Source organism: Prinia subflava, chromosome 22, assembly GCF_021018805.1.
Source record: "Prinia subflava isolate CZ2003 ecotype Zambia chromosome 22, Cam_Psub_1.2, whole genome shotgun sequence".
In the NCBI taxonomy this organism is placed as follows: domain Eukaryota; kingdom Metazoa; phylum Chordata; class Aves; order Passeriformes; family Cisticolidae; genus Prinia; species Prinia subflava.
In genome coordinates, this window is record NC_086268.1 from 224143 (window position 1) to 248744 (window position 24602).

At 45.2% G+C, this 24602-nt stretch overlaps 1 protein-coding gene across 2 annotated transcripts in view; it reads right to left on the reverse strand.

The window, feature by feature from the left end:
• Positions 1 to 89: 89 nt before the first annotated feature.
• The window catches only part of KMT2A (lysine methyltransferase 2A), a 42272-nt gene continuing 17759 nt past the window's right edge, over positions 90 to 24602 (reverse strand). The window contains exons 9-36 of one of the 2 annotated variants that reach the window (XM_063418045.1): positions 24418 to 24546; positions 23453 to 23566; positions 22172 to 22318; positions 21846 to 21941; positions 20944 to 21064; positions 20047 to 20160; positions 19512 to 19696; positions 18760 to 18933; positions 17865 to 17975; positions 17544 to 17617; positions 16869 to 17059; positions 16465 to 16571; positions 16184 to 16321; positions 15515 to 15673; positions 15094 to 15211; positions 14936 to 15014; positions 14525 to 14685; positions 13718 to 13903; positions 8793 to 13089; positions 8401 to 8481; positions 7815 to 7879; positions 7259 to 7429; positions 6624 to 6698; positions 6177 to 6351; positions 5701 to 5808; positions 5186 to 5269; positions 4681 to 4810; positions 90 to 4333 (exon numbers count right to left, since the gene is read on the reverse strand). In XM_063418045.1, the coding sequence (XP_063274115.1) occupies positions 4058 to 4333; positions 4681 to 4810; positions 5186 to 5269; positions 5701 to 5808; positions 6177 to 6351; positions 6624 to 6698; positions 7259 to 7429; positions 7815 to 7879; positions 8401 to 8481; positions 8793 to 13089; positions 13718 to 13903; positions 14525 to 14685; positions 14936 to 15014; positions 15094 to 15211; positions 15515 to 15673; positions 16184 to 16321; positions 16465 to 16571; positions 16869 to 17059; positions 17544 to 17617; positions 17865 to 17975; positions 18760 to 18933; positions 19512 to 19696; positions 20047 to 20160; positions 20944 to 21064; positions 21846 to 21941; positions 22172 to 22318; positions 23453 to 23566; positions 24418 to 24546 (7866 nt within the window). In that variant the 3' untranslated portion in view covers positions 90 to 4057. Of the gene's footprint in view, positions 4334 to 4680; positions 4811 to 5185; positions 5270 to 5700; positions 5809 to 6176; positions 6352 to 6623; positions 6699 to 7258; positions 7430 to 7814; positions 7880 to 8400; positions 8482 to 8792; positions 13090 to 13717; positions 13904 to 14524; positions 14686 to 14935; positions 15015 to 15093; positions 15212 to 15514; positions 15674 to 16183; positions 16322 to 16464; positions 16572 to 16868; positions 17063 to 17543; positions 17618 to 17864; positions 17976 to 18759; positions 18934 to 19511; positions 19697 to 20046; positions 20161 to 20943; positions 21065 to 21845; positions 21942 to 22171; positions 22319 to 23452; positions 23567 to 24417; positions 24547 to 24602 lie in introns of both variants that reach the window. The other variant, XM_063418044.1, reaches the window with a different exon arrangement.

Genomic DNA, 24602 nt, shown 5'->3' on the forward strand with positions numbered 1-24602 from the left:
TTGGTGCTGGCCAGGGGCTCCCATGCTTTGTGAATGTCCTGGAGAGGAAGCAGCTCCTCAGTTCTCAAGAAGAAATGGAGAGAGCCCTCTGCAGCAATAAACTTGACATGTTTATTAATTAAACTATCACTTAAATAAAAAAAAGTGCATAGAAAATAAACATGTTTAAAAACTCCTTTTTTTTTTTTTTACAACTATGTACACTTTTTATTTTTACATTCAGTCTTTTGCAGAGCTTTCAGCATTTTTTTTAACTATTAAAGTATTTCCTTCTTCCCTGTGGCAGGGAGTTAACACTGATGTACTTTAGACATGTTTCCTCTTAAAAAAAAAGAAACGAAACAACAGAACCAAAAAAATCCAAAAGCCAAACAACCAGTAGATTGGAAGAACACAAGAAAAAAAAAAGTTTTGTTATACATGATAAGTTGTCAAGAAATGTATTTCTAGAACATAACCTTGCCTTTGCAGAGTTTTTTTTTCTTTTTTTTTTTTTTTTGAAACAATTATTCACCTATCTGTAGTTACTAAAGAGACTGTAAGTTCAATAAAAGAAACACCACAAGTATAGTTCTCGGCTGATAGACGAAGCTACTGTACCTTGTTAAAAAGATACCAGGAAAGCACAGAGCACATTTTTCCCTATATGTAGGTGGTACCCCAACATTCATAACCAAAACAGGAGGAAGGAAAGGAAGAAACCAAGTTGTACAAGTACTGACTGTAACAAGAAGGGCCGGGAAAGGCAGAGCCACCCGTTCCCAGCTTCCGGCCCTGGCTGCCGGTGGGGAATGAGCAGCAAGGCTTTCCCAGAGCCGTGAGCAACTGTAACACAATCCTTATCTATAGTGTTAAAGAGAATTAAAAGCCATGAACCGATACTGAACTAGGCTTCATTACACGGTGCATTACTATATTAGTTCCTATATATATTGTATTTATAGTTATAAAAAAATTTGCAAGTGTTGAGAGTGGACCAGTGTATGGGTGAATGGCATGATTCTGCACAGACCATCCTGCTGAAGAACTTGATATTGCTTTGAAATGAAAGAAAACCAGACAGAAAAGATACCCAGCCCTTTGCAATGACCCGCTTCTCCTTTAAAAAAACACATGTCGGTTTGTACAAAAAAAAAACCAAAAACGCCCTAAGGTTCCTTTTTTAGTATTTTCAGATACCATGATCTGCATCAGTCCTTATAAAATATACATTCATACACGGGGAGCTGGGTGCTCCTGGCCAGCCCAGGCTGAGGGGGCACAGGCTCAGCTGCCCTGGTTGCCCCAGCCCCGCTGCCACTTGCCCCACAGGCCCAGGCTGGCCACGGGTGCAGCTCCCTGGGGGTACAGACAGTTTCACTGGCCTCAGCGGCTCCTGCCGAGGCAGCCGCAACGGGAATAGCAGCAAAGCGGGCAGCCCGCTGGCTCGGCTGGTCCCAGCGGGAGGAGGTTGCCTGGCACTTGGATCTTGAGGGACTCCTGAGGCACAGCGCTCCCCTCGACCCTCCTTCCCACTTCTCCCCGTGTGGTGCGGCTCTGGGCAGCGCTTCCCAGTGGAACCTCCTCCTGCAGCCAGGAAATTGGGAGGCAGCAGCAGCGCGGGGCTGAGAAAGCGTAGCTGAGCTCTGGGATAAATTCAGGGGCTTTGCCATAGCAAGGGCTATGCCCCTGCCCCATGTCAGAAACGGAAGGAAAAGGGCCGAGAGCAGCTGTGCCCGGGGCCACAGGGCCTAGATCCCCTGGGTGGGCACTCTCTGGGCTCCTCAAATTATGTGCGTTCCCAAACTGTCAGTGCATCAAATCATCTCAGTAACAAATGCAGCGTCAATGTGACCTTGCTTTCAACAGTTACCAACAAATTATCCTCACACAGTGCAATAACAAAAGGAAATCGGCAGGTTCTGAACCTCTGAGCGCTGCTTTTCCTTCTCAGGGCAAAAGAAGTCTCAATACCAGAGAGGTGTGGATGTGGGATGCCCCTCTGAGAGACCTGGGGAGTCAACAGGCACTCCTGGTCCCTTCCCCACCAACTGCCAGTGCTGGTTCAGAGCAGCCCTGGGAAGAGTGGCTCCTGTAATGACTGCAAGCTAACCACTAGGAAAGCTTGGAAAAGTGAGGGTGCTTTCTGCTTTCCCTTCTGCGCAGAAAAACCCATCTACCTTTGAAGGACAGACTGTGGCAAGAGGTGTGTGTCTCAGACTAGCTTCCCAGCAAAGAGATATTAAGGGTCAGGTCTCATCCTATCTTGCTTTTCCTTTTAAAACCCTTGCAGGATACTGGCGTGGGCAAGGCAGAATCAAACTTTCTGCCCAAGTCACACACTGTCCTCCCACAGAGCCAAACTCGTATCATGCTGGGCAGCTCTCTCTCCTGCCCTGTCCTTATGGGCAAATACAGTTTAAGGTCCAGTCAACCCTCCCGGAGACAGTTACTGAAGTCAAAAAGGCAGAACAAGAGTACAAAACAAAACTAAAGCAACCCCCCCACTGGAGAAAGGCTCAGACTGTGTCCAGCCAAGTATTTCCTAGAACCGTCCTATGAAAATAAAAAAATCATTAAAAAGAGATTCTCTTAAATTAGGATAATACCACTGTAAAAAGCCTCGTCATAAGTGCTTTCCCCTATGAAGTGCTTCTCATAGAAAAATATACAAAATATATTTACATTTATAAAACCTTAAATACTAAACTGTAAACAGAACAGAGCAGAATCCAATGTTGTCACTGTCAGGCTTGGGTCTCTCATTTGTCTCTCTCTGGTTTTGCTCTGAGGCACAGGGCAGACCCCACGGGGAGGAGGACTCACTGCTCCAACCAGGACAGTGGCGTCCCTCAGCTTGCTCAGACGTGGCCTGGTTCCTCGCCCGCTGTGCCAACGCCTCACGCGTTTCCTATGCGTTTTGGGATGCTGCGCAGACAAGGCCGGCTGGTGCTTGGCCTTGCCTTTGCAGAGAACTTTGGCTCCGTTTTGGTGCCCCTGCTGTGTCTTCTGGGGAACACAACACGACTACACCCAGACAACTGACCATGGCAAGCATCTGGCTGCAGGGCCACTCTCCTGCCTGCCCTCCACAGGCCTGGGACACTGTGGCACGGCAAAGCAGAGGCGGTGCCCCCACACCAGTCTGTTGTAGCTCCTGCTCTGCAACCGTGTGCGGCCGGGACTGGCTTGCACTCTCCTTCTCTCTCTAGAGATCTCTGTCCGCTTCCTTGAGACACTGCTGGCTGGCTGCGTCAGGAGCTTGCTGGACAGAGGAGAAAGCCAGCTGCGGAGACAGGACCCAGAGGACCACTTCTCTCCCACACGGCTGCAGAGGAGGAGTGTCGGTGTTGCTAGCAAAGATTTACAGTGCCCCAACTGTTGGCACAAGCCCTCTTTGCCATAGAATGGCAGGAGATCCCCTGCTCTCAGACAGGGATTTCAGAGCCAGATGCCAGACAAACTCTTCTTGTGTCTAGTTGTGGGCTGCTCTGTTCTGCTCTCCTCAAGAGCAGCAATGCCAGCCCCCTGTGCCACAGAGCCCTGTGCAGGTGGTGTACCTACTCCCACTCACACATAGTGTTTTGCAGACATGCAGTCCCAGGGGGCTGCTGCTGAGGCACAGCCCTTCTCCCCAGGAGGCAAGCTCAAATATTGCGCTACCCAACCACTGACTCAGCCCTAGGAAGGAGAGCTCTGGCCAGGGGACAGAGAGGGACACGACCCATGACTGCTGCCCTGCGCCTGGGCCTGGGGTGACTTTCCCTCTCCTCTCCCACTCATTAGCCCCACGCTGAGAAACAAATATGGAGGCGGGGGAAATGAGAATAGCAAAAACATAACCATGCTGAGGATCTTCTCCAGCCGCCCATGTCTCTCACAAGGGTGAGTGTGCACATGCGAGACATGAAGATGTGGACTCGGACAAACACAGCCGCCAGTCTCAGGTCCCTGAGCCCAGTCCATCTTCACTCCTGCGTCTGGCTTCTCTGTCCCATCCCAGTGGCCGGGGAGGGGCTCACTCGAAGCTTTGGTTCACCCCAGGCTCCGCAGGGCTCACTTGCAGCTGATGGAAGTTCTAGTTTAAAAACTTCCTGCACTTCTTGGCACCGCAGTTACAGGGCAGTTTGTTGCTGGCGTCTTCGATGGGGAACTTATAGTCATAGGTGAGCTCTTCCCCTCGGTAGATTTTGCGCATGGCAAAGATGACAATGTGTTTTTGGCCATCGATGTTGATGACCCGAGAGTAGCAGTTGGGCTCGCAGGAGTGGTTGATGAAGCGCGCTGCGTTCCCGTGCATGGTGGCATCCACCACCTCCGAGTCGTCAATGCGGAACATGTAGCACCCGATGCCCTGTGCAGGGAGGACACAGGAGGATCAGTGCAGGCAGGGCAGCACAGCCATCCCAGCAGACAGCCCCGCTCTGAGGGAGTGTCTGCAGCCTCTCTCCTCTGGGCCTCACACACTCCTGCCTCAATCATTTCATCTCCACATTCACTGAGACTAATCTGAGACCCTGCCCAGACCATAGAAAGGAAAAGCTTCTAAAGCTCCAGCAGGAATGAAAATAACCCAAGAAGTCACTGAACACAATTTGACATGTTCCCAACAGAATTTTCATATAGGCCTGTCCTACCTTCACAGCCACTTTCTAGCTCTCCCAAATGCTTTAACAACATCTACAAAAGCCTCAAACTCACCTTACTGTCGTAGTACTTCTCTCGTTTGTCAGTGAGGATGGAGCGAATGACATTGCCTGAATATTCGATCACCATCTCACCTGCATCGATGTTCCTTTTGCAGAACAGACCCCGACCATGGATAGGAGACCTAAAATGCAACAAGAAAAGCAAACTATTTCAAACAAGACAAGCAAAGCTCAAGAACATCAGATTGCAAAGGCTGCAGAAAACAGGCTGCTTGTGACAAGAGCCACTGTGGTACTGTTAGCCCCTCTCTAAGGGAACACTAACAAGAACACCACTAGGTCACTGTGCCCACATCTGAGCTATTGCCAAGGTAAAGCCAGCAAGGAGCAAGTGGTCTGTGCTGAGGATTACTTTCCAAATACGTAACCTGAGTAGAGAGGAGGAGGGAAAAAGCCCCAAGCCTGCTTTTCCCCTCAATTTTGCAGTCTGGTTTCATAGGTTTCCAGTTTCCACCTTCCCCTATCCTGTGGACAACGGTACCAGAGCAAAACCATACCTGTACACACCAACTGCCTCCTTGGAGGTCTTCTTCAAGTGCCGGAAGCGCATGGGCATTGGCAGATCCATACTGGTCGCCCTCCTAGAACAAAGAGGCACTGCTAAATGACGATTTGTATTTGAGACTCTGTGCCATGTATTATCTGAGGCACTTTCCAAGATGGAGTAATTTATACACTGTGACACTGCAGCCTACAGAGAACACGATGAAAATTAATGCAGTGTTTTCATATATATATATATATATTTTCTCCCTTTTCTCCTCGAATTCTCATCAGATTGTTACACATTAGCAAGGAAAAGAAGCATTTGAAAGCAGACTGGTCTGGTGATCACTTTCAGCTGTCACTTCTCTTGTTTTTGCAGATGTCAAAGTTCTATGTCTGGCAGTGCTTGGCAGCTTTCAATGTTCAAATACCCCTCAAAGCACACAACCCTTAACTAAGCCAAATCTGCTCATTTTAACACCCCAATACTATTTTCCCCTTTGAACCTTTAAGCCCTGCTGCATACCGGGCTGATTTCAGCTGCACTTCTTCTTCTTCCTCGTCATTTGGGTTGTATTCTGGTGGCTGTCGGTGTTTAGATGCCAAGAAATTAAACATATCAAATGCAGATTTCCTGTGATTTAAGGAGACCAAAGGGAGTTTGCTTTACTGACTGAAAATGAACGTGGTTGCCACAACCATCTGACATGTACCTCCCCAACTCTGCCTTCTCTAAAATCCCTGCATATCAGGGTAGACACAGCAGGTTCTGAGAACCTCCAGTAACAGCCCAAGCTTTGTTAAACCAAGCACAGCGCCACAAAGTGGCACAGGAAAATGTGCAGAATTTGAAGATACTGAATGGTTGATTTTCATGTGCCAGTTGTTAACATTTAACTGAGAGCTTTAGTGCTGCAGAGATTTGTTGCTCCTGCCCTCCCACAGCATTAGTTATGGAGCCAAAGGACTGTTAACCCCAATACTGACAAGGCTCACACTTGCCTCAGGTGGACTTCGGCCCGAGCAGAGCCATGTGGGTTCAAAGGAGGTTCATTGGCCTCCTCTGGCTTGTGAAATCTGAACTTGTAATTGTGGCAGTGCTTTGCTCCGTACAGTTGCTCTATCAGGAACACAACAGTATCATGGATAATCCCCAACATCCTCAAACCGTTCACACCTGGAAAGAGAAACAGAGGACAAAAAACACTAATTATCAGTGCAGACTTAGAGCAGGGAGATGGAGCAGCTTGTCACAAAGAGCTGGGACACCACACAGCTGTCACAGCAGCACTGTACTAGCTATTGCATTCTATGTGAGGCTTTCTAATCCTTCCATTGGGAAGAAATCACCCTCCATAAAGCCTGCAGCAGGTTAACTGGAACTATTAAGACTCTAAGACCCTCACAGAAAGATCTGTTTGCTCTCTCATGTTCAGTGCAGGCTGTTACCTGCAAAGGACAGCTGCTTCAGGCGGGCATTCGAACGGGCCTCTTGCACCTTGTCAGTCAGCGACTTCCAGGCATCTGCAGCACACACACAGAGGACAAAGGGTGACAGGGTATCCAGGTGCTGGGATACTCATATTTAAATAAAATAATTGAAGAATATGAAGTTTCCAACTTTCCACAGGTCATAAAATTAAGACCCTTGGATCCAACTGCTTTCATCCTCTTGAAAATTCATGTTGGCATAAGGCAGGGTGTTCAGCAACACGTTTGGAGGAAAAGTCTGGACACCCAATATTCCACTATGTGATCCACAATGCCTGTTTCTTGACAAACTATGGTTCAACATCATTGGCCAATTGATTAAACAAAATGGGTCAGTGACATATACCACTAAATATATATATATATATATATATAATGGGTCACTGAATGTATTATGTTGCAAAATAAAAAGAAAAATAATAGAATCCAGACATTATCAGGAACTAGGATTGTTCTACGGCTGTAAACCGAGAGATTTCTCTTTCTGTTTTTTTAGATGTATAAATAAAGCAAATAAGAGGTCCTCAGAAGTAATAATTTTACTTCTAGTAAGGACAGCTAAAACAGTACAACCAACACCGCATGGTTCTCACCTTCAATGCTTTCTGCGCAGATCTGAAAACCATCATCACTGGAGATCTCAAAAACCAAACCTTTTTTTGGTTTCTTCTCACCAAGACACTCTTTCCTCTTTTGTTCTTGCTGAAGCCAAAACATAAGAGGGGAGCTGAAAGTGCTCTCTTCTTCCTCGAAAGCTTTTGAGCCTAGAAAAGACAGAAGCCAGCATGAAGATGGGAATTGGAAAGAACAATGATTTTTACACCTGGTGTTCCACAATTGAAAATAACTTACTGACTTGCCTTTTTACCAGCAAATCCAGCCAAGAAAAAAATTATAGAGAGTGTTGCAGTAAGAGTGTGAAATCTCAAGTGCTGAAATTCTCATAAACTAAAAACGGAGACAAAACTATTTGTCCAAGATCTACAAATAGCAAACAAACCTTTCCACGCCTTATAGCAAGGGTAACACAAGCTAATAACTTTGACCCTTTTCCTGACAGAAAGACAAACACAAAAATCAAATCTTCATACATCACTTTCCCAGTCCTCGAGAATTCCAAGACTAGGTGTCTTTTAAGAAGTGACATACCTGCATTTTCTTGCTCATTTATTGAGTTCTGTGTTGATTGAGGTTCTGGGACCACAGCCAGTTGCCTTGGGAGGGAAGGAGGAGAACATGAAGAAAAAGAGCTGAACACCTGCCTCATTCCCTCACCAACCCTGAGCAGTAGTCTTGGATGGATACAAGAACCTTTTTCCAGATCAAATGTTCTGACATCAGTTCAGTTGGAAATGAACAAACAAAAGGAATCTACTCAGTAGCATTTCTGTTTGCAGCCTCTATCACTCTGTGGGCAGCAGGCTTATTTCACACAGCCTGTGACCCACTTTCTGTGTCAGCCCCACTCAGGAATAAGATCTAGGAATAAGGTGTAGGCCAACACACAGTCAGACACTGCTGAATGAGCATCTCCTCAGCAGGCACTGAGCTTTCCACAACTACACACAGCTTAATGCAAAATGGTTCCATATTGCATCTAAATGTGACTGTACATTCCCCACTGAAAGCTCCCCAGGCATTTTAACTAGGAATGCCAGACTTGCTGCATTCTCCATACAAATGCCCTTCAGCTCAAGCAAGTAGAACCACATAGAAAGGTCTGTTCATCCCTCACCCTGCAGATGGCCCACGTGGATTCTGCAATGGCTGATCTACGCTGGCCGCATCTTGCGCATCTGCTTTCACAGCAGGAGTCCTGAAAGAAAAAGATTTGGGAACATTCAAAATATCTGCCAAACCATGTGTGCCATAAATGAGACTGGACAGCAGGAATGGATCCATTGGGAGTTGCCACGACAGATTTGGCAGTTCCGCAGAATTACACAAGTAGCAACAACAGCTCCTAAGATACAGAGAACCAGATCATGATTCCAGCACTGCATCAGAATCAAAAGTTGCACTTCACAATTTGCCTTGACTTGCACAATTTGGTGGAGAAACTAGTGCAAGATTCTCTCATACTGTTACAAAACCTCAGGGATGAACAAAACCAAACTCTCCTCTTACCCTGTAGCCGCGATCTGGGGTACAGCAACAGCCCCTTTTTCGGGAACATGAGCTTCAGAAGAACCAGCCCATGCGTGAGAAGCTTTGTGCTTCTTTCCATTCCCTTTGTCCAACAATGGTTGGATGCGTTTGACTTTTGGCTTCATTTTCGTGGCACCCAGCACAGAGCTACTTGCAGACTGCTGACCAGGTGATGGGGAGCCTCGTGGGGATGCTGAATTGGCATGCATCACTGATGAGGAAGCCTTGCTTTGTTCGAGTCCGGTATTGTTTGGAACATCGACCAGCGGGGGAAAGCTTGACAACTGCGTCGTTGCCGAAACTGTGCTAAGGTCCAGCTGGGAGGAGGCAACCCCAGTTTTGCTGGCTAACAGCTGTGTCATGTGCTGAAGCTGGTACGAGCCTTCTGGGTCAGCAGACGATGGAGCAACTGTCATGCCCATTGTCTGTGCTGAGGGTAGAACACATATGCTTGATGCAGCTGTCATGGCTGCTGTAGACGGAGTTTGAGATGCTCCCAGTTGAGAAAACATCCCAGAACTTGGTGGTAAAGTCATGTGCTGCTCCTGAAGACCAAGACTTTGCTGACTAGCTTTGATCAGGAGGTTGCTTATCGAACCAAGGTCCCCCAATAATCCAGGGCTTGTTAATGTTACTGAACTTTGTCCCAAAACGTGACCAGGAACTGACCCACCAGTACTAGGGGCTGCTGTGGCCTGCATGGATACGACGTTCAGCACTGAGGAACTCGACGTGAGGCCTGATACAGGCCCTGCTGGGAGGTGACTGGCATCCGCACCGATAATGCTGGGAGATGTGCTGACTGCAGTAGTGGTCCCACCTTGCGGGAGCAAAGATGTTTGCTCAAAATACATGACCCCAGACTTTGACCTTTTGATAATATTGGGAACAGTTCTATGGGATGTTGAATTTGCAATAGTTCCCAAATCCAGTGGGTGGTTAGGAATCTGGGAAGGAGCAAAATTAATTAAGGTCATGTTGGAGACCATATCAGAAGGAGCTATAGCAGAAGGGGTTCCAGAAGGAGCCAGCTTCTTGTTCTTCCGTGACTGCAGACGAGATATGGGCCGTTTTTTTCCCAGGGCAGCAGCTGGTGTAGAAGCAGCAGTACCAAGGTCTGTCCTCTGACTAGCTTCAGACACCAAGAGCTGAGGATCAGGGGGTGGCTGCACCCCAATTAGAAGACCTGGTGAAGGACTGCTGATGTTTGGTGGGAAGCCTGTCTGAGCAGGTGTGGAGAAGGGATGTATATGCTGGTGATGGGACATGGGCAGTAGACCCTTGCTTGTGGGAGGGAATAACGACTGAGACGGAGGCAAGCTCGGGTTCAGTCCTGTGCTGAGTGTGAGCCCGCTCCCCATGGGCCCCAGCACTGAAGTGTTGGTTTCCATCACACTCTGTGCAGAACTAACAGAAGGGGTTAACTGTATCTTTTGGGTGACACCATTGGGAAGAGTTTGGAGGACGTACAGGGGCTGCATGTTTTGATTAACTACCAGAAGTTTTTCTGCGGCTGGCTTGAGGTGGGGTGGTGTTGTCTGCACTGAAGCATTGGAGATTTGAGAGGGACCAGGACTGTCAGTGGAGTTTGGCACATACTTCTGGCTCTGAAGGGGAACGGTGGGTGATACTGGCACCTGGATTCCGGGAGTTCCGCTGTTTCTTGTTAAATCTTGGTTGCTGGCATGCCCTTGCTCGACGGGGCCGCAGGCTGGGCTGGCTATATGCTCTGCATCTATGTGACCCTGGATGAAGTGATCAGGAGTCATGTGTCCTTCGGGGCTTGGGTCTACCCCTGGACTCAGGAGAGCTGCATCGCCTTCCCCTGAGGCAGTTTTTTCTGTGACTGTCACTCTCTTCTCCCCAGACTCTGTGGAAGGCAAGGCAAGCATTGACCTCTCCCCTGAGGAGGAAAGTGAGGACTCCGAAATGACGGCAAGCCTGTTGTGATTCTGGCTGGGCACCGTAGGGCTGCGAGTGGTCAGAACAGAGAGATCAGAAGGAAGCTCCAGTGGCAATTCAAATTGCTCCTCTGCTGATATGGAGGAAGAGACACTGCTGTCCACTGGTTCAGTGGTGGGAAGCTGCTGGGAGAACACCTCAAACAAACCCATATCCTTGCCACGGTTGCTGTCAAGACCTAATCCTTCTCCAAGCGTCAGTAGTTCAGATGATGAGGACTCCGGACTTTCTCCCAAGGCCTGCATAGATGGTGTATTCTTCAGCACAAAGTCCATGATGTCGGAAGGGAGTATGTTCCCACAGTCATCACTGTTGTTATTATCAGAGTCAGATTTCAGAAGTTCTGTGTTGAAAGTGTCCAGTAAGTTCTTGTCAGCAGGTGTGCTTGCATGAGCCCTGCGGCCCGTTTCCAACGAGCTCAGCTGTGCTTCCAGAGAGTCCTGACCCTGAGCTTTAACCCTGCTCACAGGGTGGCAGTTATCAATCTTGGGGTCGGTTTTGTGGACGGTGGAGCTCTTGGTGACTTGCACTTTCTCACCAGCTTCTTCAGTTCTATCTAGCTTTAAGTTCTCCGTCCCATTCTCTTTGCCACTCCTTTTAGTTACCTGGCTGACCTTTCTGGTTGTTGCTGTGACACTTGTATCACTTTCAGTTCCATCATCCACACCATCTAGCTGTGAGATTTTTGGAAGATCACACTGCTCCTCCTCCCTGAATAAGCTGTGGGATGCGAGCCTCTCCTCTGTGTTTGAGGAAACCACTGTCCTTGTGAAATTATAGTAGTATAAGTCGTCTTCATCTGATGTGCTCAAGTCATCCGCTCCATCCACCTGTCCTTCTGCAGAGCGCTTCCCTCGCTTCTTGCCAGCTGAGTTACTGTAGAAGGGAATGTCCTCCTCCCCATAGGACCTCACACCATACAGAGGAGTCAGTCCAAAGAACATATTGGATCTGGCTCGAGCACTTCTCCTTGGATACCTCCGCTTGTATGAGCCTTCTTCTTGAGCTTTTGCACCATCCTGGAGCATCAAGCTGTTATCTTGAATGGCCAAATTTTCATATGTGTTATTCTGAGATTCCTGTGTTGGTGCTTCATTTGGACGTCCCTGAATTACAGGGTTCTCCTCTGGGCTTTCTGAAGCTGAGGAGGGCTCTGCCAAAGCAGCCAGGTCTGCCCCTGCAGACTGAGTTTCAGCATCACTTTCCTGCTGTGCATTTTTAGACTGGTTTTCACTTTCCATCTTGAGAGGAGTTAGAGTGACTTTAACGGTGCGTTTCCTGGGTGCCTGGGATTCCTTAGGGGCTGCTTCAACCTGCACTGCAGACCCTTTAGATGGCCCTTGTGAAGATGGAGACTTCTCACCAGCTTTTTCAGCAGGAATATTATTACATAACCTCTGGCTAATTTGTTCAGTTGCCAAACCCTGATTGCTGAAGTCTGGTTTCAGTTCATCGCTGCCTACTGCTTGATTTGTCTCTGTAAGAGATTTCAGGGAATGCTTCTCCTTAAAACTGTCTTTCATTAACTTTTTGCCTTTCTGACGTTTATCTCTGGGGGCAGTAACTACCTGCTCACTTGCTGCAGGAGATCTATTGTTTACTCCAGCAGCCTTCAAGGTTTTTGCATCCATCTCATCAACCACAGTTGTTTTCTCTGGCTGTAAAGGTTCCATGTGCTGATCTCGGTCTTTCCTTGGGCCTCTCTGGTGCAAAGGTGGAAAGGGTATTGCTTCTTTGGAAGAAAATGATCCTGAACACTCTTGAAAGGTTCCTATTTTATTCATTTCTGTGCCTGATGAACTCGTTGGCTGAGTGGACACTTTGGAGCTTCCTCCAGAAACAAAAGTATGAGATGAATAATCTGGGTCCTTTGAAGTTTTTGTTTTCTCTCCCTTAGAAGGTACACCTTTGGCTATTAGATCTGAACTGCTGGAATGTTTCCCTTCTGTAGACTGAGATGCATCCAGCTGGTAAGTTTTATTTCCAGTTGTAGCCACTGTTTTCTGAGAGCCTGAACTGGTAGAGCAACTTTGAACTGGAGCACTTGGAGGACCTGTGCTCACTGACCCCACAAAGCGGTCAGTACTTTTGACAGTTGGTTCATATTCTGAAGAGGCCCCCATGCTGGAAACTGAAGACACACTGTGCCTGGAATAAGTGTTCCCAGCTCGTGTGGGGGAAATCATCCGGAGTTTTGATTGTTGCTGTGACAAAGAAGAGGTGCTGTGTCTCCGAGAACCAATGCTCTTAAGTCCCGAGGACAGCAAAGGATCTCCTACTGTCACTATTTCATGGGTCACTGGGGTAGGACTTCCTGAGAAACAAAGGCAAGAAAGATTGTCAGGTGATCTTAAGCCTTCACAATGAATGCACATCCAATTCTTTCATACAAAATACAAGAAATTAAAACCCAGCAAAACTTTTCAGCCAAACAACACCAACACACAGTATTGATACTTTACATAGGTGTTAAAAACCTGATACCGTCAGTATCAGGATTCAGTAAGTTTCTATCTCAGGGTTTGGTATCTCAACTTTAGATGTGAATTTTCAACATCAGTTTGAAAGAAAATATTAATAGTCAGAAATAGCTGCTGAATTACAATACCAGATTTCTGATTCTCTCTGGAAAAATACTGACTGAGATATTATGTCCCTAACTGATATCACAGTGCTTTTGGCTCACTACTACTAATATATGGCAAAGACCCTGTCTCTTCTTCATCCCAAGGGAATGTTTCTTTTAGTTAAACATTTCTCTGCAGGCCAACTCTACTGTGTATTATTAGAACTTTCCTGTCCTCAACCTATTGCCATTTCCCTGCTTGCTCTAGAAACAGTAAACTAAACCCCTCATTCTGAAAGAAGCCAAGAAAGACAGGAACTAAACCAAAAATATTTCCAAAATAAACCTCAGTCAAAATCAACAGCACTAGAAATACCTGCAGAAGGTAACGGCCTCGAGCCGGGAGACCTCTGTGCGGATGGGTAACTTGGAGTCCTGATCCTGGGACCCTTTGAGACCACTGGGTAGTAACAGGAACCAGAGGTCTGAGAATGCAAGGGACGATCTGGTGACGGGGGGTTTATAATTTCAGGTGTATTTCGGGTATCTTTTGGTAGAATTTCTGTTGTTGTATAAAAGAGAAACAACAGTATAAGCCATCACTGAGCCTAAAAGCAACAATCTGATAAAGTATATACTGCTATCACATTCCACTTGGAGAATCAGGGCAGTTGTTAAATAAACACAAAGATCTGACATCAGATAATGTCTGGTTTCTTCTTGTAAGAACATTTTCAACTACTTGTAGCAATTGCTCATCTTACACATAAAATTCTACTATGTATTTATAGAGTTTAAGATCCTATGTTAACAATGACAACAACTATAAACATTTTAAAAATCTTTCACAGCTTTAGCCTTGGATACAAGGAAACAATTTGGAAATAGAGAAGTACAATATAACTATTCAACACTGTATTGAACATCTCCCCATATTACAGATCAACACCAACACTCCAAACTCAGTCTGAAGTTTTATATCACTAGAAAATTCCCTGAGTTGTAGACTAACAGTGTTTGGCTCAAGTTTTCAAAGTTAGCAGTACATCCAGGAGCTTAAAGTCTTAAGATGCTCTAACACGGAAGCCTGAATTGGATTCTAGTCCAAATTTAAGAGATTTGGTTTAAGAGATGCACTATTGCAAAATCATACAGAGAATCTATAAAGTCCTTAAAAGAGTACCTGTAAGGGGAACTGGGCTATGGGCAATTGTTCTATTATCATCATGCTCTACAGTGCTGTTGATGTCAGGTTCTATGACTGGAGGTCGGCACTCCATGATCTTGCAGGTATAGACACAGCGCTTCCTGGCATCTGTTGTGCTCCAGTACACCCTGGAGCACCTGGAAAATAATTTAAACAAACCAATTTACTCAACAGTTTAGTAAACCTCATTTCTGTTTTAGATTTTCCATTTCTCAAAACTACATTGGCCAAAGCCCTCCTGGCAATAAACACTGTACACCCGGCTTAATCAGAGATTTCTCAATACTGTAGGAAAAACTACCGTCAATTTTCCCATATGTTACTTCAGTGCTTGTCTGACATGAAATATACTGAAAGACATCCAATCTTGAAACAGCTTATACTCACTGATAGCCAATGGGAAACAACTTATCTTCACAGTCTGAGAGGTCATTCAGAATTCCTAAGCAGTCTATCGTCATTGAACCTGAGCAGAGAGAGGAACAGTTCTGTGAACCAGATTCCAGCACCAAAGGTGGATCAAGTATCCAGAGACTAGATCATACCAATCATCATGTGGATGTTCTCTGGTTCCAAGCCACTAAGAAATTTTCTTCTCAAACTGATCCCTTCAAAGTCCACAAAAACTCTCCTAAGAACTTCAAACCCATTTTCAGGAACCACCTGGAACAAGAACCAACAAAACTATTTGTTAATTAAAGGAACCACCACATGCTATGCAGTTTGTTCTACTTGATCCTCGTTTTGGTCTTTTGGTTTTTGAACTACCACAGAGCACCATTTGCCAAACTTCCCCAGGCCAGCTGCATTACTGACTTCTTTTTAAGAGCAATGCTAAATCTTCTTTTTAAGGTCTAGCCGTTGTTAGCAAGAAACACATTCTACATGAACTTCTAAAAAGTGCTCATAGGTACAGGCTAACCCCACATTCAGAGAGTGAGGCAGAGAGTGAAGAAAGATTCTTACCTCTCCTTTGATCAAGTCACGATGCCTCTGGCAATAAACTTTCTTATCATCCAGAAAGACACAGTTCTTGACTCGTGAGCACATGAAATGATAGTTACTGGTACAGGAAGTGAGGCAGCAGCCTACTGTGGCGCCTGACTTCTGGCAGAACTCACACCTCTGCAAAAGCAAAAAGAAAAAACCAAAAATTTAATCTCTTCTAAAACCAGATCACCGCTGCTGTTGTCAGTTGGGTTTTTTTGGGAGACAGAAGTTTAGAGTAATGCTTGATCTCCTGCTTCATTGCTGCTCCATTTCACTACAGTGACTCACACACACAAGCGAGAGACATGGAGGAGGAGGTGAGAGGAAGAAGAATCCCTGACATGGAACAACATTTTCATTTGTGGACTGGTTCTTCCAGGCCTTTCCCAGACCTTCCAGCTTGTGCTTTGTATCCAGTCCTCACATTTCCAAGCTTCACTTGGTCTCCACAATATTTCTGAACTGAGCAAGGATAAAATAACTTTCCAAATACCTTCAGTTAGTTCTACTGTATTTAGCATTAAAAAATACTGCAAGGAAAGGACAGAGAGGAACAAATGCATACAGGCATCTTTTAGCTGGGCTCCCATCTTGTGATTCTAAATCAGCATTAAGTTTAATGAAGTGTTCTTTGCTTGTACCCACCAGCTGCTTTCCTCGTATCACAGCCATGTGCACATTTTTCAGAGAACCATCATCATCTTCAAACACTTCTGCTGACCATAAAGCACAGTTCACATGCGTCCATTCGTTTTGGCCAATATAGAGAAGACGTCCAGCATCCTAAAGAACAGAAGCATATGTTCTTTTCAGATGTTCTAGAGGACACAACAATGCACAAAACCCATCCAGCCTATTCACAGTACCAAATCTACAGCACTGCTTAAATGGGCTCCTGCAGAAAGGGGAATGGGGCAGATACTCACGTTAGCACCATCATCACCGTATTTCAGGCACAATGCACACTGCCTGTTGTCTTCCACATCCGGAGGTGGGTTCAGTTCAGGACTATCCTCTCTGCTTCTGTCAGAGCCTTAGAGTTAAAAGAGAGAAAAATATTTATTCTTGAAATTCAGGGCAGCAAATTGTCAGTAACTGAAGACAGTAGAACAGTTTTCAATAGCCAGCTTGGAAAGCAAAGGACACGTCAGCCTCTGCACAACCTTCATTCTGGGGGAAAAGAGGTGAGTACAAAAGCATTCTTGGATCCAAGCTCGGCTCAGAAACATGTCGTATGTCACTGCCTCTGAATGATTTCAGATCACAGAGGTCTCCAAGACAGCTGCATTTCTGGGTTTGGGACAGGCAATCCTGACATTGGTTCTCTTACCAGAGATGGGAGGTGTAGGAGGATGTAGAGGAGTTGGTGAATCCGGCTCTCCAGGCCCTCTGAGTTTTGGAGCTGGAATGATTTTCTTCATCAGAGGGGGCTGCTCAGTGCGGTTGTTCTCTTCGCGCTCCTGCCACTGAGCATAATTATGGTCGAGCGATGGGGGCAGCACCGCATTCGGCAACATACCACTGCTGAGATGCAGCAAGGAGTCAGAGTCACACCTCGCTGCACCAGAGGTCCTTATGCTCTGCCTACCAGGGCCTGCCTAAATGACATCTGCCCCCCAGCAACAACTCCATTAATTACCTACAGCCCAAACACATTCCCCACCAGTCACATTTTAAGGTTTGTGATGTGGCTGTCTGCTTCTTTGAAGGGTAACAGATGCAGGAGGGCTACCCCAAATGGGCGTGTGAGAAGAAAGAGAGGGAAGGAAGGTCAGGACTGACATGCCAACACACGGTACACCTAGTTCTAATTAAGAATTTGGTTACTCTGCTTAAAACAGGGAAGTGTGTACAAAACACGGGGAACTGTGTAACTTCTTAGGAAAAAAAAAAGGAAAAGAAAAAACAGAAATTCCAACCCTGCAAACAGGCTCTTTCAATACGTTTTGCTTGGCCAGCTGGCAAACGGCAGGGTGTCGCAGTTGGATACAGAACAATTACTTACTTGCTTGTTACTTTATTTGGCTCCCAAAATCTGGACTTTTTTACACTGAACCATGGAAAAACACGCTCCATTTGCTAAAGGAAACAACATCCCATAAGAAAAGTTAGACAACATACCAAAAACATCAGAGACATTCAGCCAAGAAGTACCGTAAATGCACAACTAGTAACATTTCATTAACATTAACAACTCTGACAATGCATTATTTTATTCTTGGAAAGATCCAAGCCAAGGCTGAATGTGGTGGCCCTTTGGACTCCAACATCAACAAGCAGTCATAGGATACCAAGCAGATTTCAAAGTAACTGTAGGGCAGCTCACCCGAATAAAGAAGGACTTGACCATGCTGTTGGCTTTTTTAATCTCTGGCTGCCCGCCATCAGCATTAATGGCTGCTTGAATTATCTTCACGATGTCATCACTAAAATCCAGCTGTAAGAAATCCACAAAACTTCACATTAACAGGATTGTCTTTTGCACAGCTATACCACCCACTAATTTTTTAAAGCATCAAGTGAACATTCAGATGACTGTAAGATTGAACCAGAGCACCAACTTAAAAGCAGAAGAGGAATTTGGCTGTGAAGAAGCAAGCAGCCCCCTACATTTGTAAACTGGCTGGCAGAGCTGCTACATCCACAGACTGCTGATTGTTTTTAAATCCACTAAACTAGCTGTCTCATAAAGATTTGGTCAAAATCTGGTGCCACAACATTTGCCAAGCATTTTGCAATATACAGTGTTCCTCAAGATCACAAATTCTCCAAGAAAAAAAGAGGAAAAGGCTGCTCTACGCAAAGAAAACTGATTTGGTCAACATCAGCACATTCTGTAAATGACCCCTGAAGAGATCACCCCTCCACCCATGAATCCTTAGCTTCCAGCTAACCTACTGCAGCAGGGCTATTTGGCCAGACCTTCAGTCACAATTTGCATGTTCAGGATGACCTGAACATTTATCTACATAAATGTCTGACTAAGAGCAAAAGGGGTCTAACAAAGTACCACTGCTGGCTACAGAGAGCCATACAAAAGCATCAGTTACTTGTATCTGCACCAGTATTAACCAGCACCAGCCAGAACTATTTTAGCAGCACAATAACTTTCTTCCTTGTTCCTAAAGGAAAGACTTAAGCTGCTCAATTATGAATCCCGTATGTGATAACGCAATTCACAGTGTCTAGTAACACAGTGGAACACAACAACTTTGACGTACCACAGAGGTGTAACTTCCTTGATCCATTTTCCTTTTCACTCCTTCCAGATCCAGAGGTTGGTGCTCCTCCTGTTTACTGACTTCTGTTAGGACAGGAGGATCGGGACCCTCAGGAGAGCTTCTGGATGGGATACTCTCCTCTGTCTCAGGATTTAAATCAGGCGGTTTTGCTGCCTGTGAACACCAGCAACAAGACAGAGGGATGTTAACTACTGAAATGCAGCTGCTCCTGATGATACACTTCCAAGCCCATTTATTGGTCAAATGATTCTCACTAATAAGAAGGAAAGGAGACCCAAGTTCTGAATTTCTGTCCAAAACATAAGGGCAACAAAGAAAAGCTCTTAAACAGCTTTCTGCTGGGATGTGTAAGGTGCACAGCAGGACAGAGCCATCAGGCACAAGCATCAAACTCATTGCTCAGAAGTCTTATTTCTGAGTGCATTTTTCAAGACAAAGATCCTGTTCTTCTGTCAGAAAAGCACTTTCATCATCACAGAGCTAAATCCTCCCATTCCTTGAAGAACTTTACCCTATTTTTCTTTCAGCTTCACAAGTTGTATCACAGATACCCACTTCTCTGCTCCCAAAGGAATCAACAGAACAAAGAAAAAATACAAAGAAATCACAGCATATGTTATTCCAAGTACAATGCAGGCATTTCTGCAGTACAAGGCACAGCAACACCTCAACTGAACGCCACACACAGATCAAGTCAGAGTAACACCAACAGGGCACAGGCTCCAGCTTACCTGTCGATACCGTAGTAAGTGGCTGGTAGTTCTGGAATTCAACAGGGCTGTTAAAACCTGCTTCAAGGAAATCTGCAGCTCCTTTTCCAGTGCCAAACGCCATTCTGCAGGATGCTGCTCTGTACAGTTAATGCAGGTGTATGCAATGCTCTCGGGCAGGTTGGAGAGTATCTCATACATTTCATCTGGAGACAAAAGAAGACAAGATAACCATCTGAACTGCTTTGCTGAAGGATACAGGGAAAAATCCCTGCCCTGCACTTACTGCCTAACTGATACTTTTCATGTAACAAAAGCCCCTTGTACCTTGCTGAGCTAATTGAGGGACACTGCCTTTGAGGAAAGTCTTGTGCTTTCAGGACATCATAGGTATTAGAACTGGTTTATCTGTTCTCACTCTACAGGCGTTTTTGAGGTAGGTCACAACAAGTGAGTGTGTTAAAGTAACACGCCGTAGAAAGGTCCAAGACTTGATTGCATTGGTCTCATCACCACTCCATGTTCTCCAGTACTGAGGGGATAGGGATTTCCTTACCAGAAAGGTTTTCACATTTGGAGTGGACCCAGCGGTCGCATTTCCCACACTGCATCATTTTGCTCTCATAGTCATCATCATCATAGCATTTGTCACACAGAGGACAAAAATTTCCTGCAAACAAAATGGGATCTTATCAGAAGTTTGGATGCCAAACACACCTTAAAGGCTGTGTGGTTACTTACTGGTGTGCTAAGAAAGCAACTCTGAACACCCCTCCCAGGAAACTGCCAGCACAGTCCCCTCTACTGTTACAAGGCTACAAAAAACAACTTTGTAAGACTATCACCTAGTCTAGAATTCCACGGCTGGACAGCCATTTTTTGGACACGGCAAGACTAAAAAAATACTATTCAAGAGCAAAATGAAAGGACAAAGATGACACATAGGCAAGAAATTAGGTGGAACATTCAAGACTTTCTATCGCAAGAGTCTTCCTCAGAATGCCCTCTGAGGTTCAAAGGCATCATGTAAAGCAACTAACAAAAGGAACAACGACTTTACAATAGAAATTTTGATTCTGAATTGCTTTTAAGTCAAAAGTACTTTAAAATGTGTTTAAGCCAGAAGTATTTTAAAATGTCTTTTCCTCAACTGCTATTTGAAACCCTGGGCCAACAGGTGTGTAGTAATTCCTTTATATGGCAGAGTGTTTACATGCTGAAAGCCCCAAACTCTGACAATAAAGCAGTGGTGACTTTGGTTAGCCACTGCACAATGTAAGATCCTGTTTGAACTGTTATGTGCACTGTCAGGCTCCATAACAACCAGCCTGCACTGCTGCCTGGACCGTGCCAAGTTCAAGTGCCATGCTATTCCTCTGCCCACTCACACTGGCTGATTCAAACCCACGCAGGTGAGGAAGCTCCTGCTGTAAAGAATCACAACTTTACATACCTTTAGCAAAGAGTTTGGCACAATCATGACACAGGGAGAAGTCATGAGACCACTGTGCATCCCACCCTTTGCCCGGGGTTGTTGATCCACAGCTCTTGCAGCGAACACATTTGGTACATATCTGGAAAAAGGAATTCATTTGGCAAGAATTACTTGCTTTTATCCAGCAGTTTCTGTGCTTTCAACACATTTCATAAGTTTTATTATTTCATGAGTGCAGAGATGTTACCCAACAGAACAAGGAGTTTTAAGTGCTGAAACTGTCACTGAAAAGAAACGAGCTCACTTCCTTCACGGTAAGAATGGTGATAATGCAACAAGAAAAACACTAAGCAAAAATCACAGTATAGTTTTTTTGTCCTTCATACTTGCACTGAAAAAAATATCACCTTTCCCTCACATAAAACACAAGTAGTTGTGGCATTTCTTTTGATCTAAAATATAGAGTTCTATTGTAACAGTTTTTAAACTCTGTACATTATAGAAGGAAACATGTACACAAAGTCTTAGTAGCAAATACACTACAGGCACTTGTTTAGAATAAAAGCCTGAAAGACACAAATTAGAAAATTAATCCAAATTGTCTCTCAATACCAGTATCAACGGGTTTGTAAACAAAGTAAATACTTCCATTTTAAAGACTTTCTTCCATGTTATGGGACTATGACCAAAAAACTTACTAAAACTGAAAAAAGAGGTAATCTCTTTAAAAATTCTGTTTTCTCAGAACATCTTATCAACCAGCCATTTCACTATCTATTTCCAAATGTACCTTCTGATGCAAAAGGCACCTTGCCTTGAACAGATGAGGAATTGCATCAGAGCAAATCACCTGCAAAGCTCTGCTCCATGGCATTACCATAACAAATGAATTACCCAAAAAAGAAATTAAAATCCCTCACCCAAACTTTCTTTTTCTTGGTGGGTTTTGTTGGGTAGTTTGGGCCCAGGCACTCAGGGTGATAGCTGTTTCGGCACTTGTTACACTCCAGCAACTGCTACAGGAATAAGGGAAAAAAACATTGGTACAGACACCCTGCAAAGGGATGCAAAATTCTGGACTTTTTCATTTTTGACTGGATTCCCCCATTCAGGTCATGAGAAAGAAGCTGCAGTAGAGCAACTCAAGAGGGCTCCTCCCCAGCACACAGAGACTCTGCTTGCATATGCTTGCTGGCTGACCTCTGGAGCCAGAGGAACCCTGGGTCTCCCAGTGGTTTTGGGGTACCTTGGTGGCCTGGTGCTGTCTCCCACAGACGTGGCAGAACTTGCAGCGACGGCAGCACCAGTTCTCCAGCTGGTCCTCCTGGGGCCGCTCACTCTCCTCCAGGCAGAACTTGTGGAAGGGCTCACAGCAGACCTGGCAATATACAAACTGCAGGGGGGGGAGAGGCAGGTTTTAGCAAAGCAGAAACTGCTCCAAGTTCCCAAACCAGCCCCCTTGTGCTCCAAACTATTTTGACTTCTGCTTTACTACCGACAGAACAAAATTTTAGGAGGGTAAGTCTGTATTTCAGGTAACCTAAATACTGACTGGACACCTCACAGCCACCGGGAGTCTGGTACCTGTTTGAGCATTGATAAAGGCCTATAGGGCTCTTCAGGATCTCCCTCCCTCACTTCCTCCCCCTGCATTACAAGCCAACTGCACCAGAAGACACACTTGGTGCATGAAGTAGGGACATGCAGAGCAAAGAGAGTCTCCTCCCTCCATTCAGCTCATTTCGCCATTACAAAGCCCTTCTAAGTTTCTCTGTATCCCATACAAGGGTGGTGGTATCTGAAAAACAATTACCCTCAGAGCACAGACACTGCAGGCTCACAGGGGACACCGGATTCGTTTGCCCCCTGGGGTCCCTGACTAAGGAGGGGATCTGCTCCATGCCCCACAGGGCGTTCCTGGACCTCAAGTGCACTGATGTCCACATCCAGAACTTAACCCCCTCTTCCCTTGTCCACTCATCAGAACCCAGGCCCTCCTAGAGCAATAGCACCCAGGTCAGCCAGTCTGAGGATGCTGAGAAGGCACATATCTAAACCTGGAAATGCATTTAACACATCTCAATCCAGCTCTTTAGGCAGCGCCAGAACCTTTCCAGTCATGTTCTTGTAACAGTTTGCAGCTCTTGGCAGGTATGGACACACCTGGAAAAATCAAGGCTGCCTAAAACCCCTCAGCACCATTGTGCAGTCTTTCCTATTTCAGGTTAAAAGAGAGCAAAGCTCCTGCTTTACATCAGATGTGACTTCCCAAATTTAGAAACATGGGGTGCTTTCAAATGTGCTGTTCTTCACAACTCATAAACCTTCAAAAAAACCACCGTTGAAGTTTCCAAACTGATTTTAAATACCTTCACTTTAGTATCTTGGGACAAATTCTAGCAAGGACAGATTTACAGGTATTATTTTAATTTCTTCTGGATTAAGGTCATTATAAATTTTATTTATTTATTTTTGTAACAGTACAGTGCTGTAATTAAGTCATCAACAGCAGAACACAATGCTTTACCTCCACATGTCCACTGCTGGCACAGAGAAAACACACCACCCTGGGAGTAATAGGTACCGAGGTGACGATGCCTAACCCACCCATCTCCCAAACATTCTCCACTTCACAGTCCTCCTGAAAGTACAAAAGGACACATCACCATGCAGAACAAGGCAATACAACATCAGTACAAAATGCTCACGCCACTGCTCAGTTCTGGGCCTGCGATTAAGACACCTCAGACTGAAATAATTTCATCGTCTACCTCAGTCTACTTTACAGTGTATTCTGGGAGAGTCACACCTCGGCGCTGTTCCTGCCGAGAGCACTCAATGGCATGCTAGAGCCTTCCTTCTAGGGAAAGCAAACCTAAGGAACAGGACAAGGCTTTTCACAATTGCACAAGTATTACTAGAAGTGAAATTTCAGAAGAATTATACTTTATTAAAGCTCCATATTTGTATAAAACACTTATGAGATCTCACTACGATCTCCAGTATCAACACTTATAGATGGACTGAAAAATTATTAGGAAAATATTTTATTATTATTTCAACACTGTTGTTCAAAAATGTACATATTCATCATTTTAAAACCCCAGATATACCCCAAACGTTGTGAATTACAAGTTACTAACATTTTCCCCAAATCTTGTTGGCTCAAGTTGTGGTAAGGTTTTAAAGTTCCATCTTAATGGAATAATTCTTCATAAACCTCAAATTCTTGTTCATCCTCACACATTGACAGTTAAGGTTTTAAAGCTTTAAGTGTCTCTTCATCCAGTACTCTAATTATAAGAAAAAAAAGGCATAACAAACTTTTAAAAATCAACCAAGTGACTTGTCATGAGGCTCCTATTTTGCAGTTCCCTCTGAAAGGTACCAGACACACAAACTCAGCAGTTACTGCCAGCACTTTCAGGGGACTCTAGTTCCAGTGTCTACAGCCGGGGGACATTCAAATACTTAAAACATTTTGTCGTCTACCTTGAAATCCACTCGGATTCTGTGGACCCCATCTGTAGGCGGCTTTTGCTTGGAACTGCTGCCGTTAGTCAGAGTGCTGAGCAAGTTCAGTGTGCTGTTCTCTGGCTTGCTTAGAGGAGGGGGCTTTTCCTAGTCAAGCAAAGGAGCCTGCATTAATCCCAGCTCTGGACGTTAGAACTTAACCA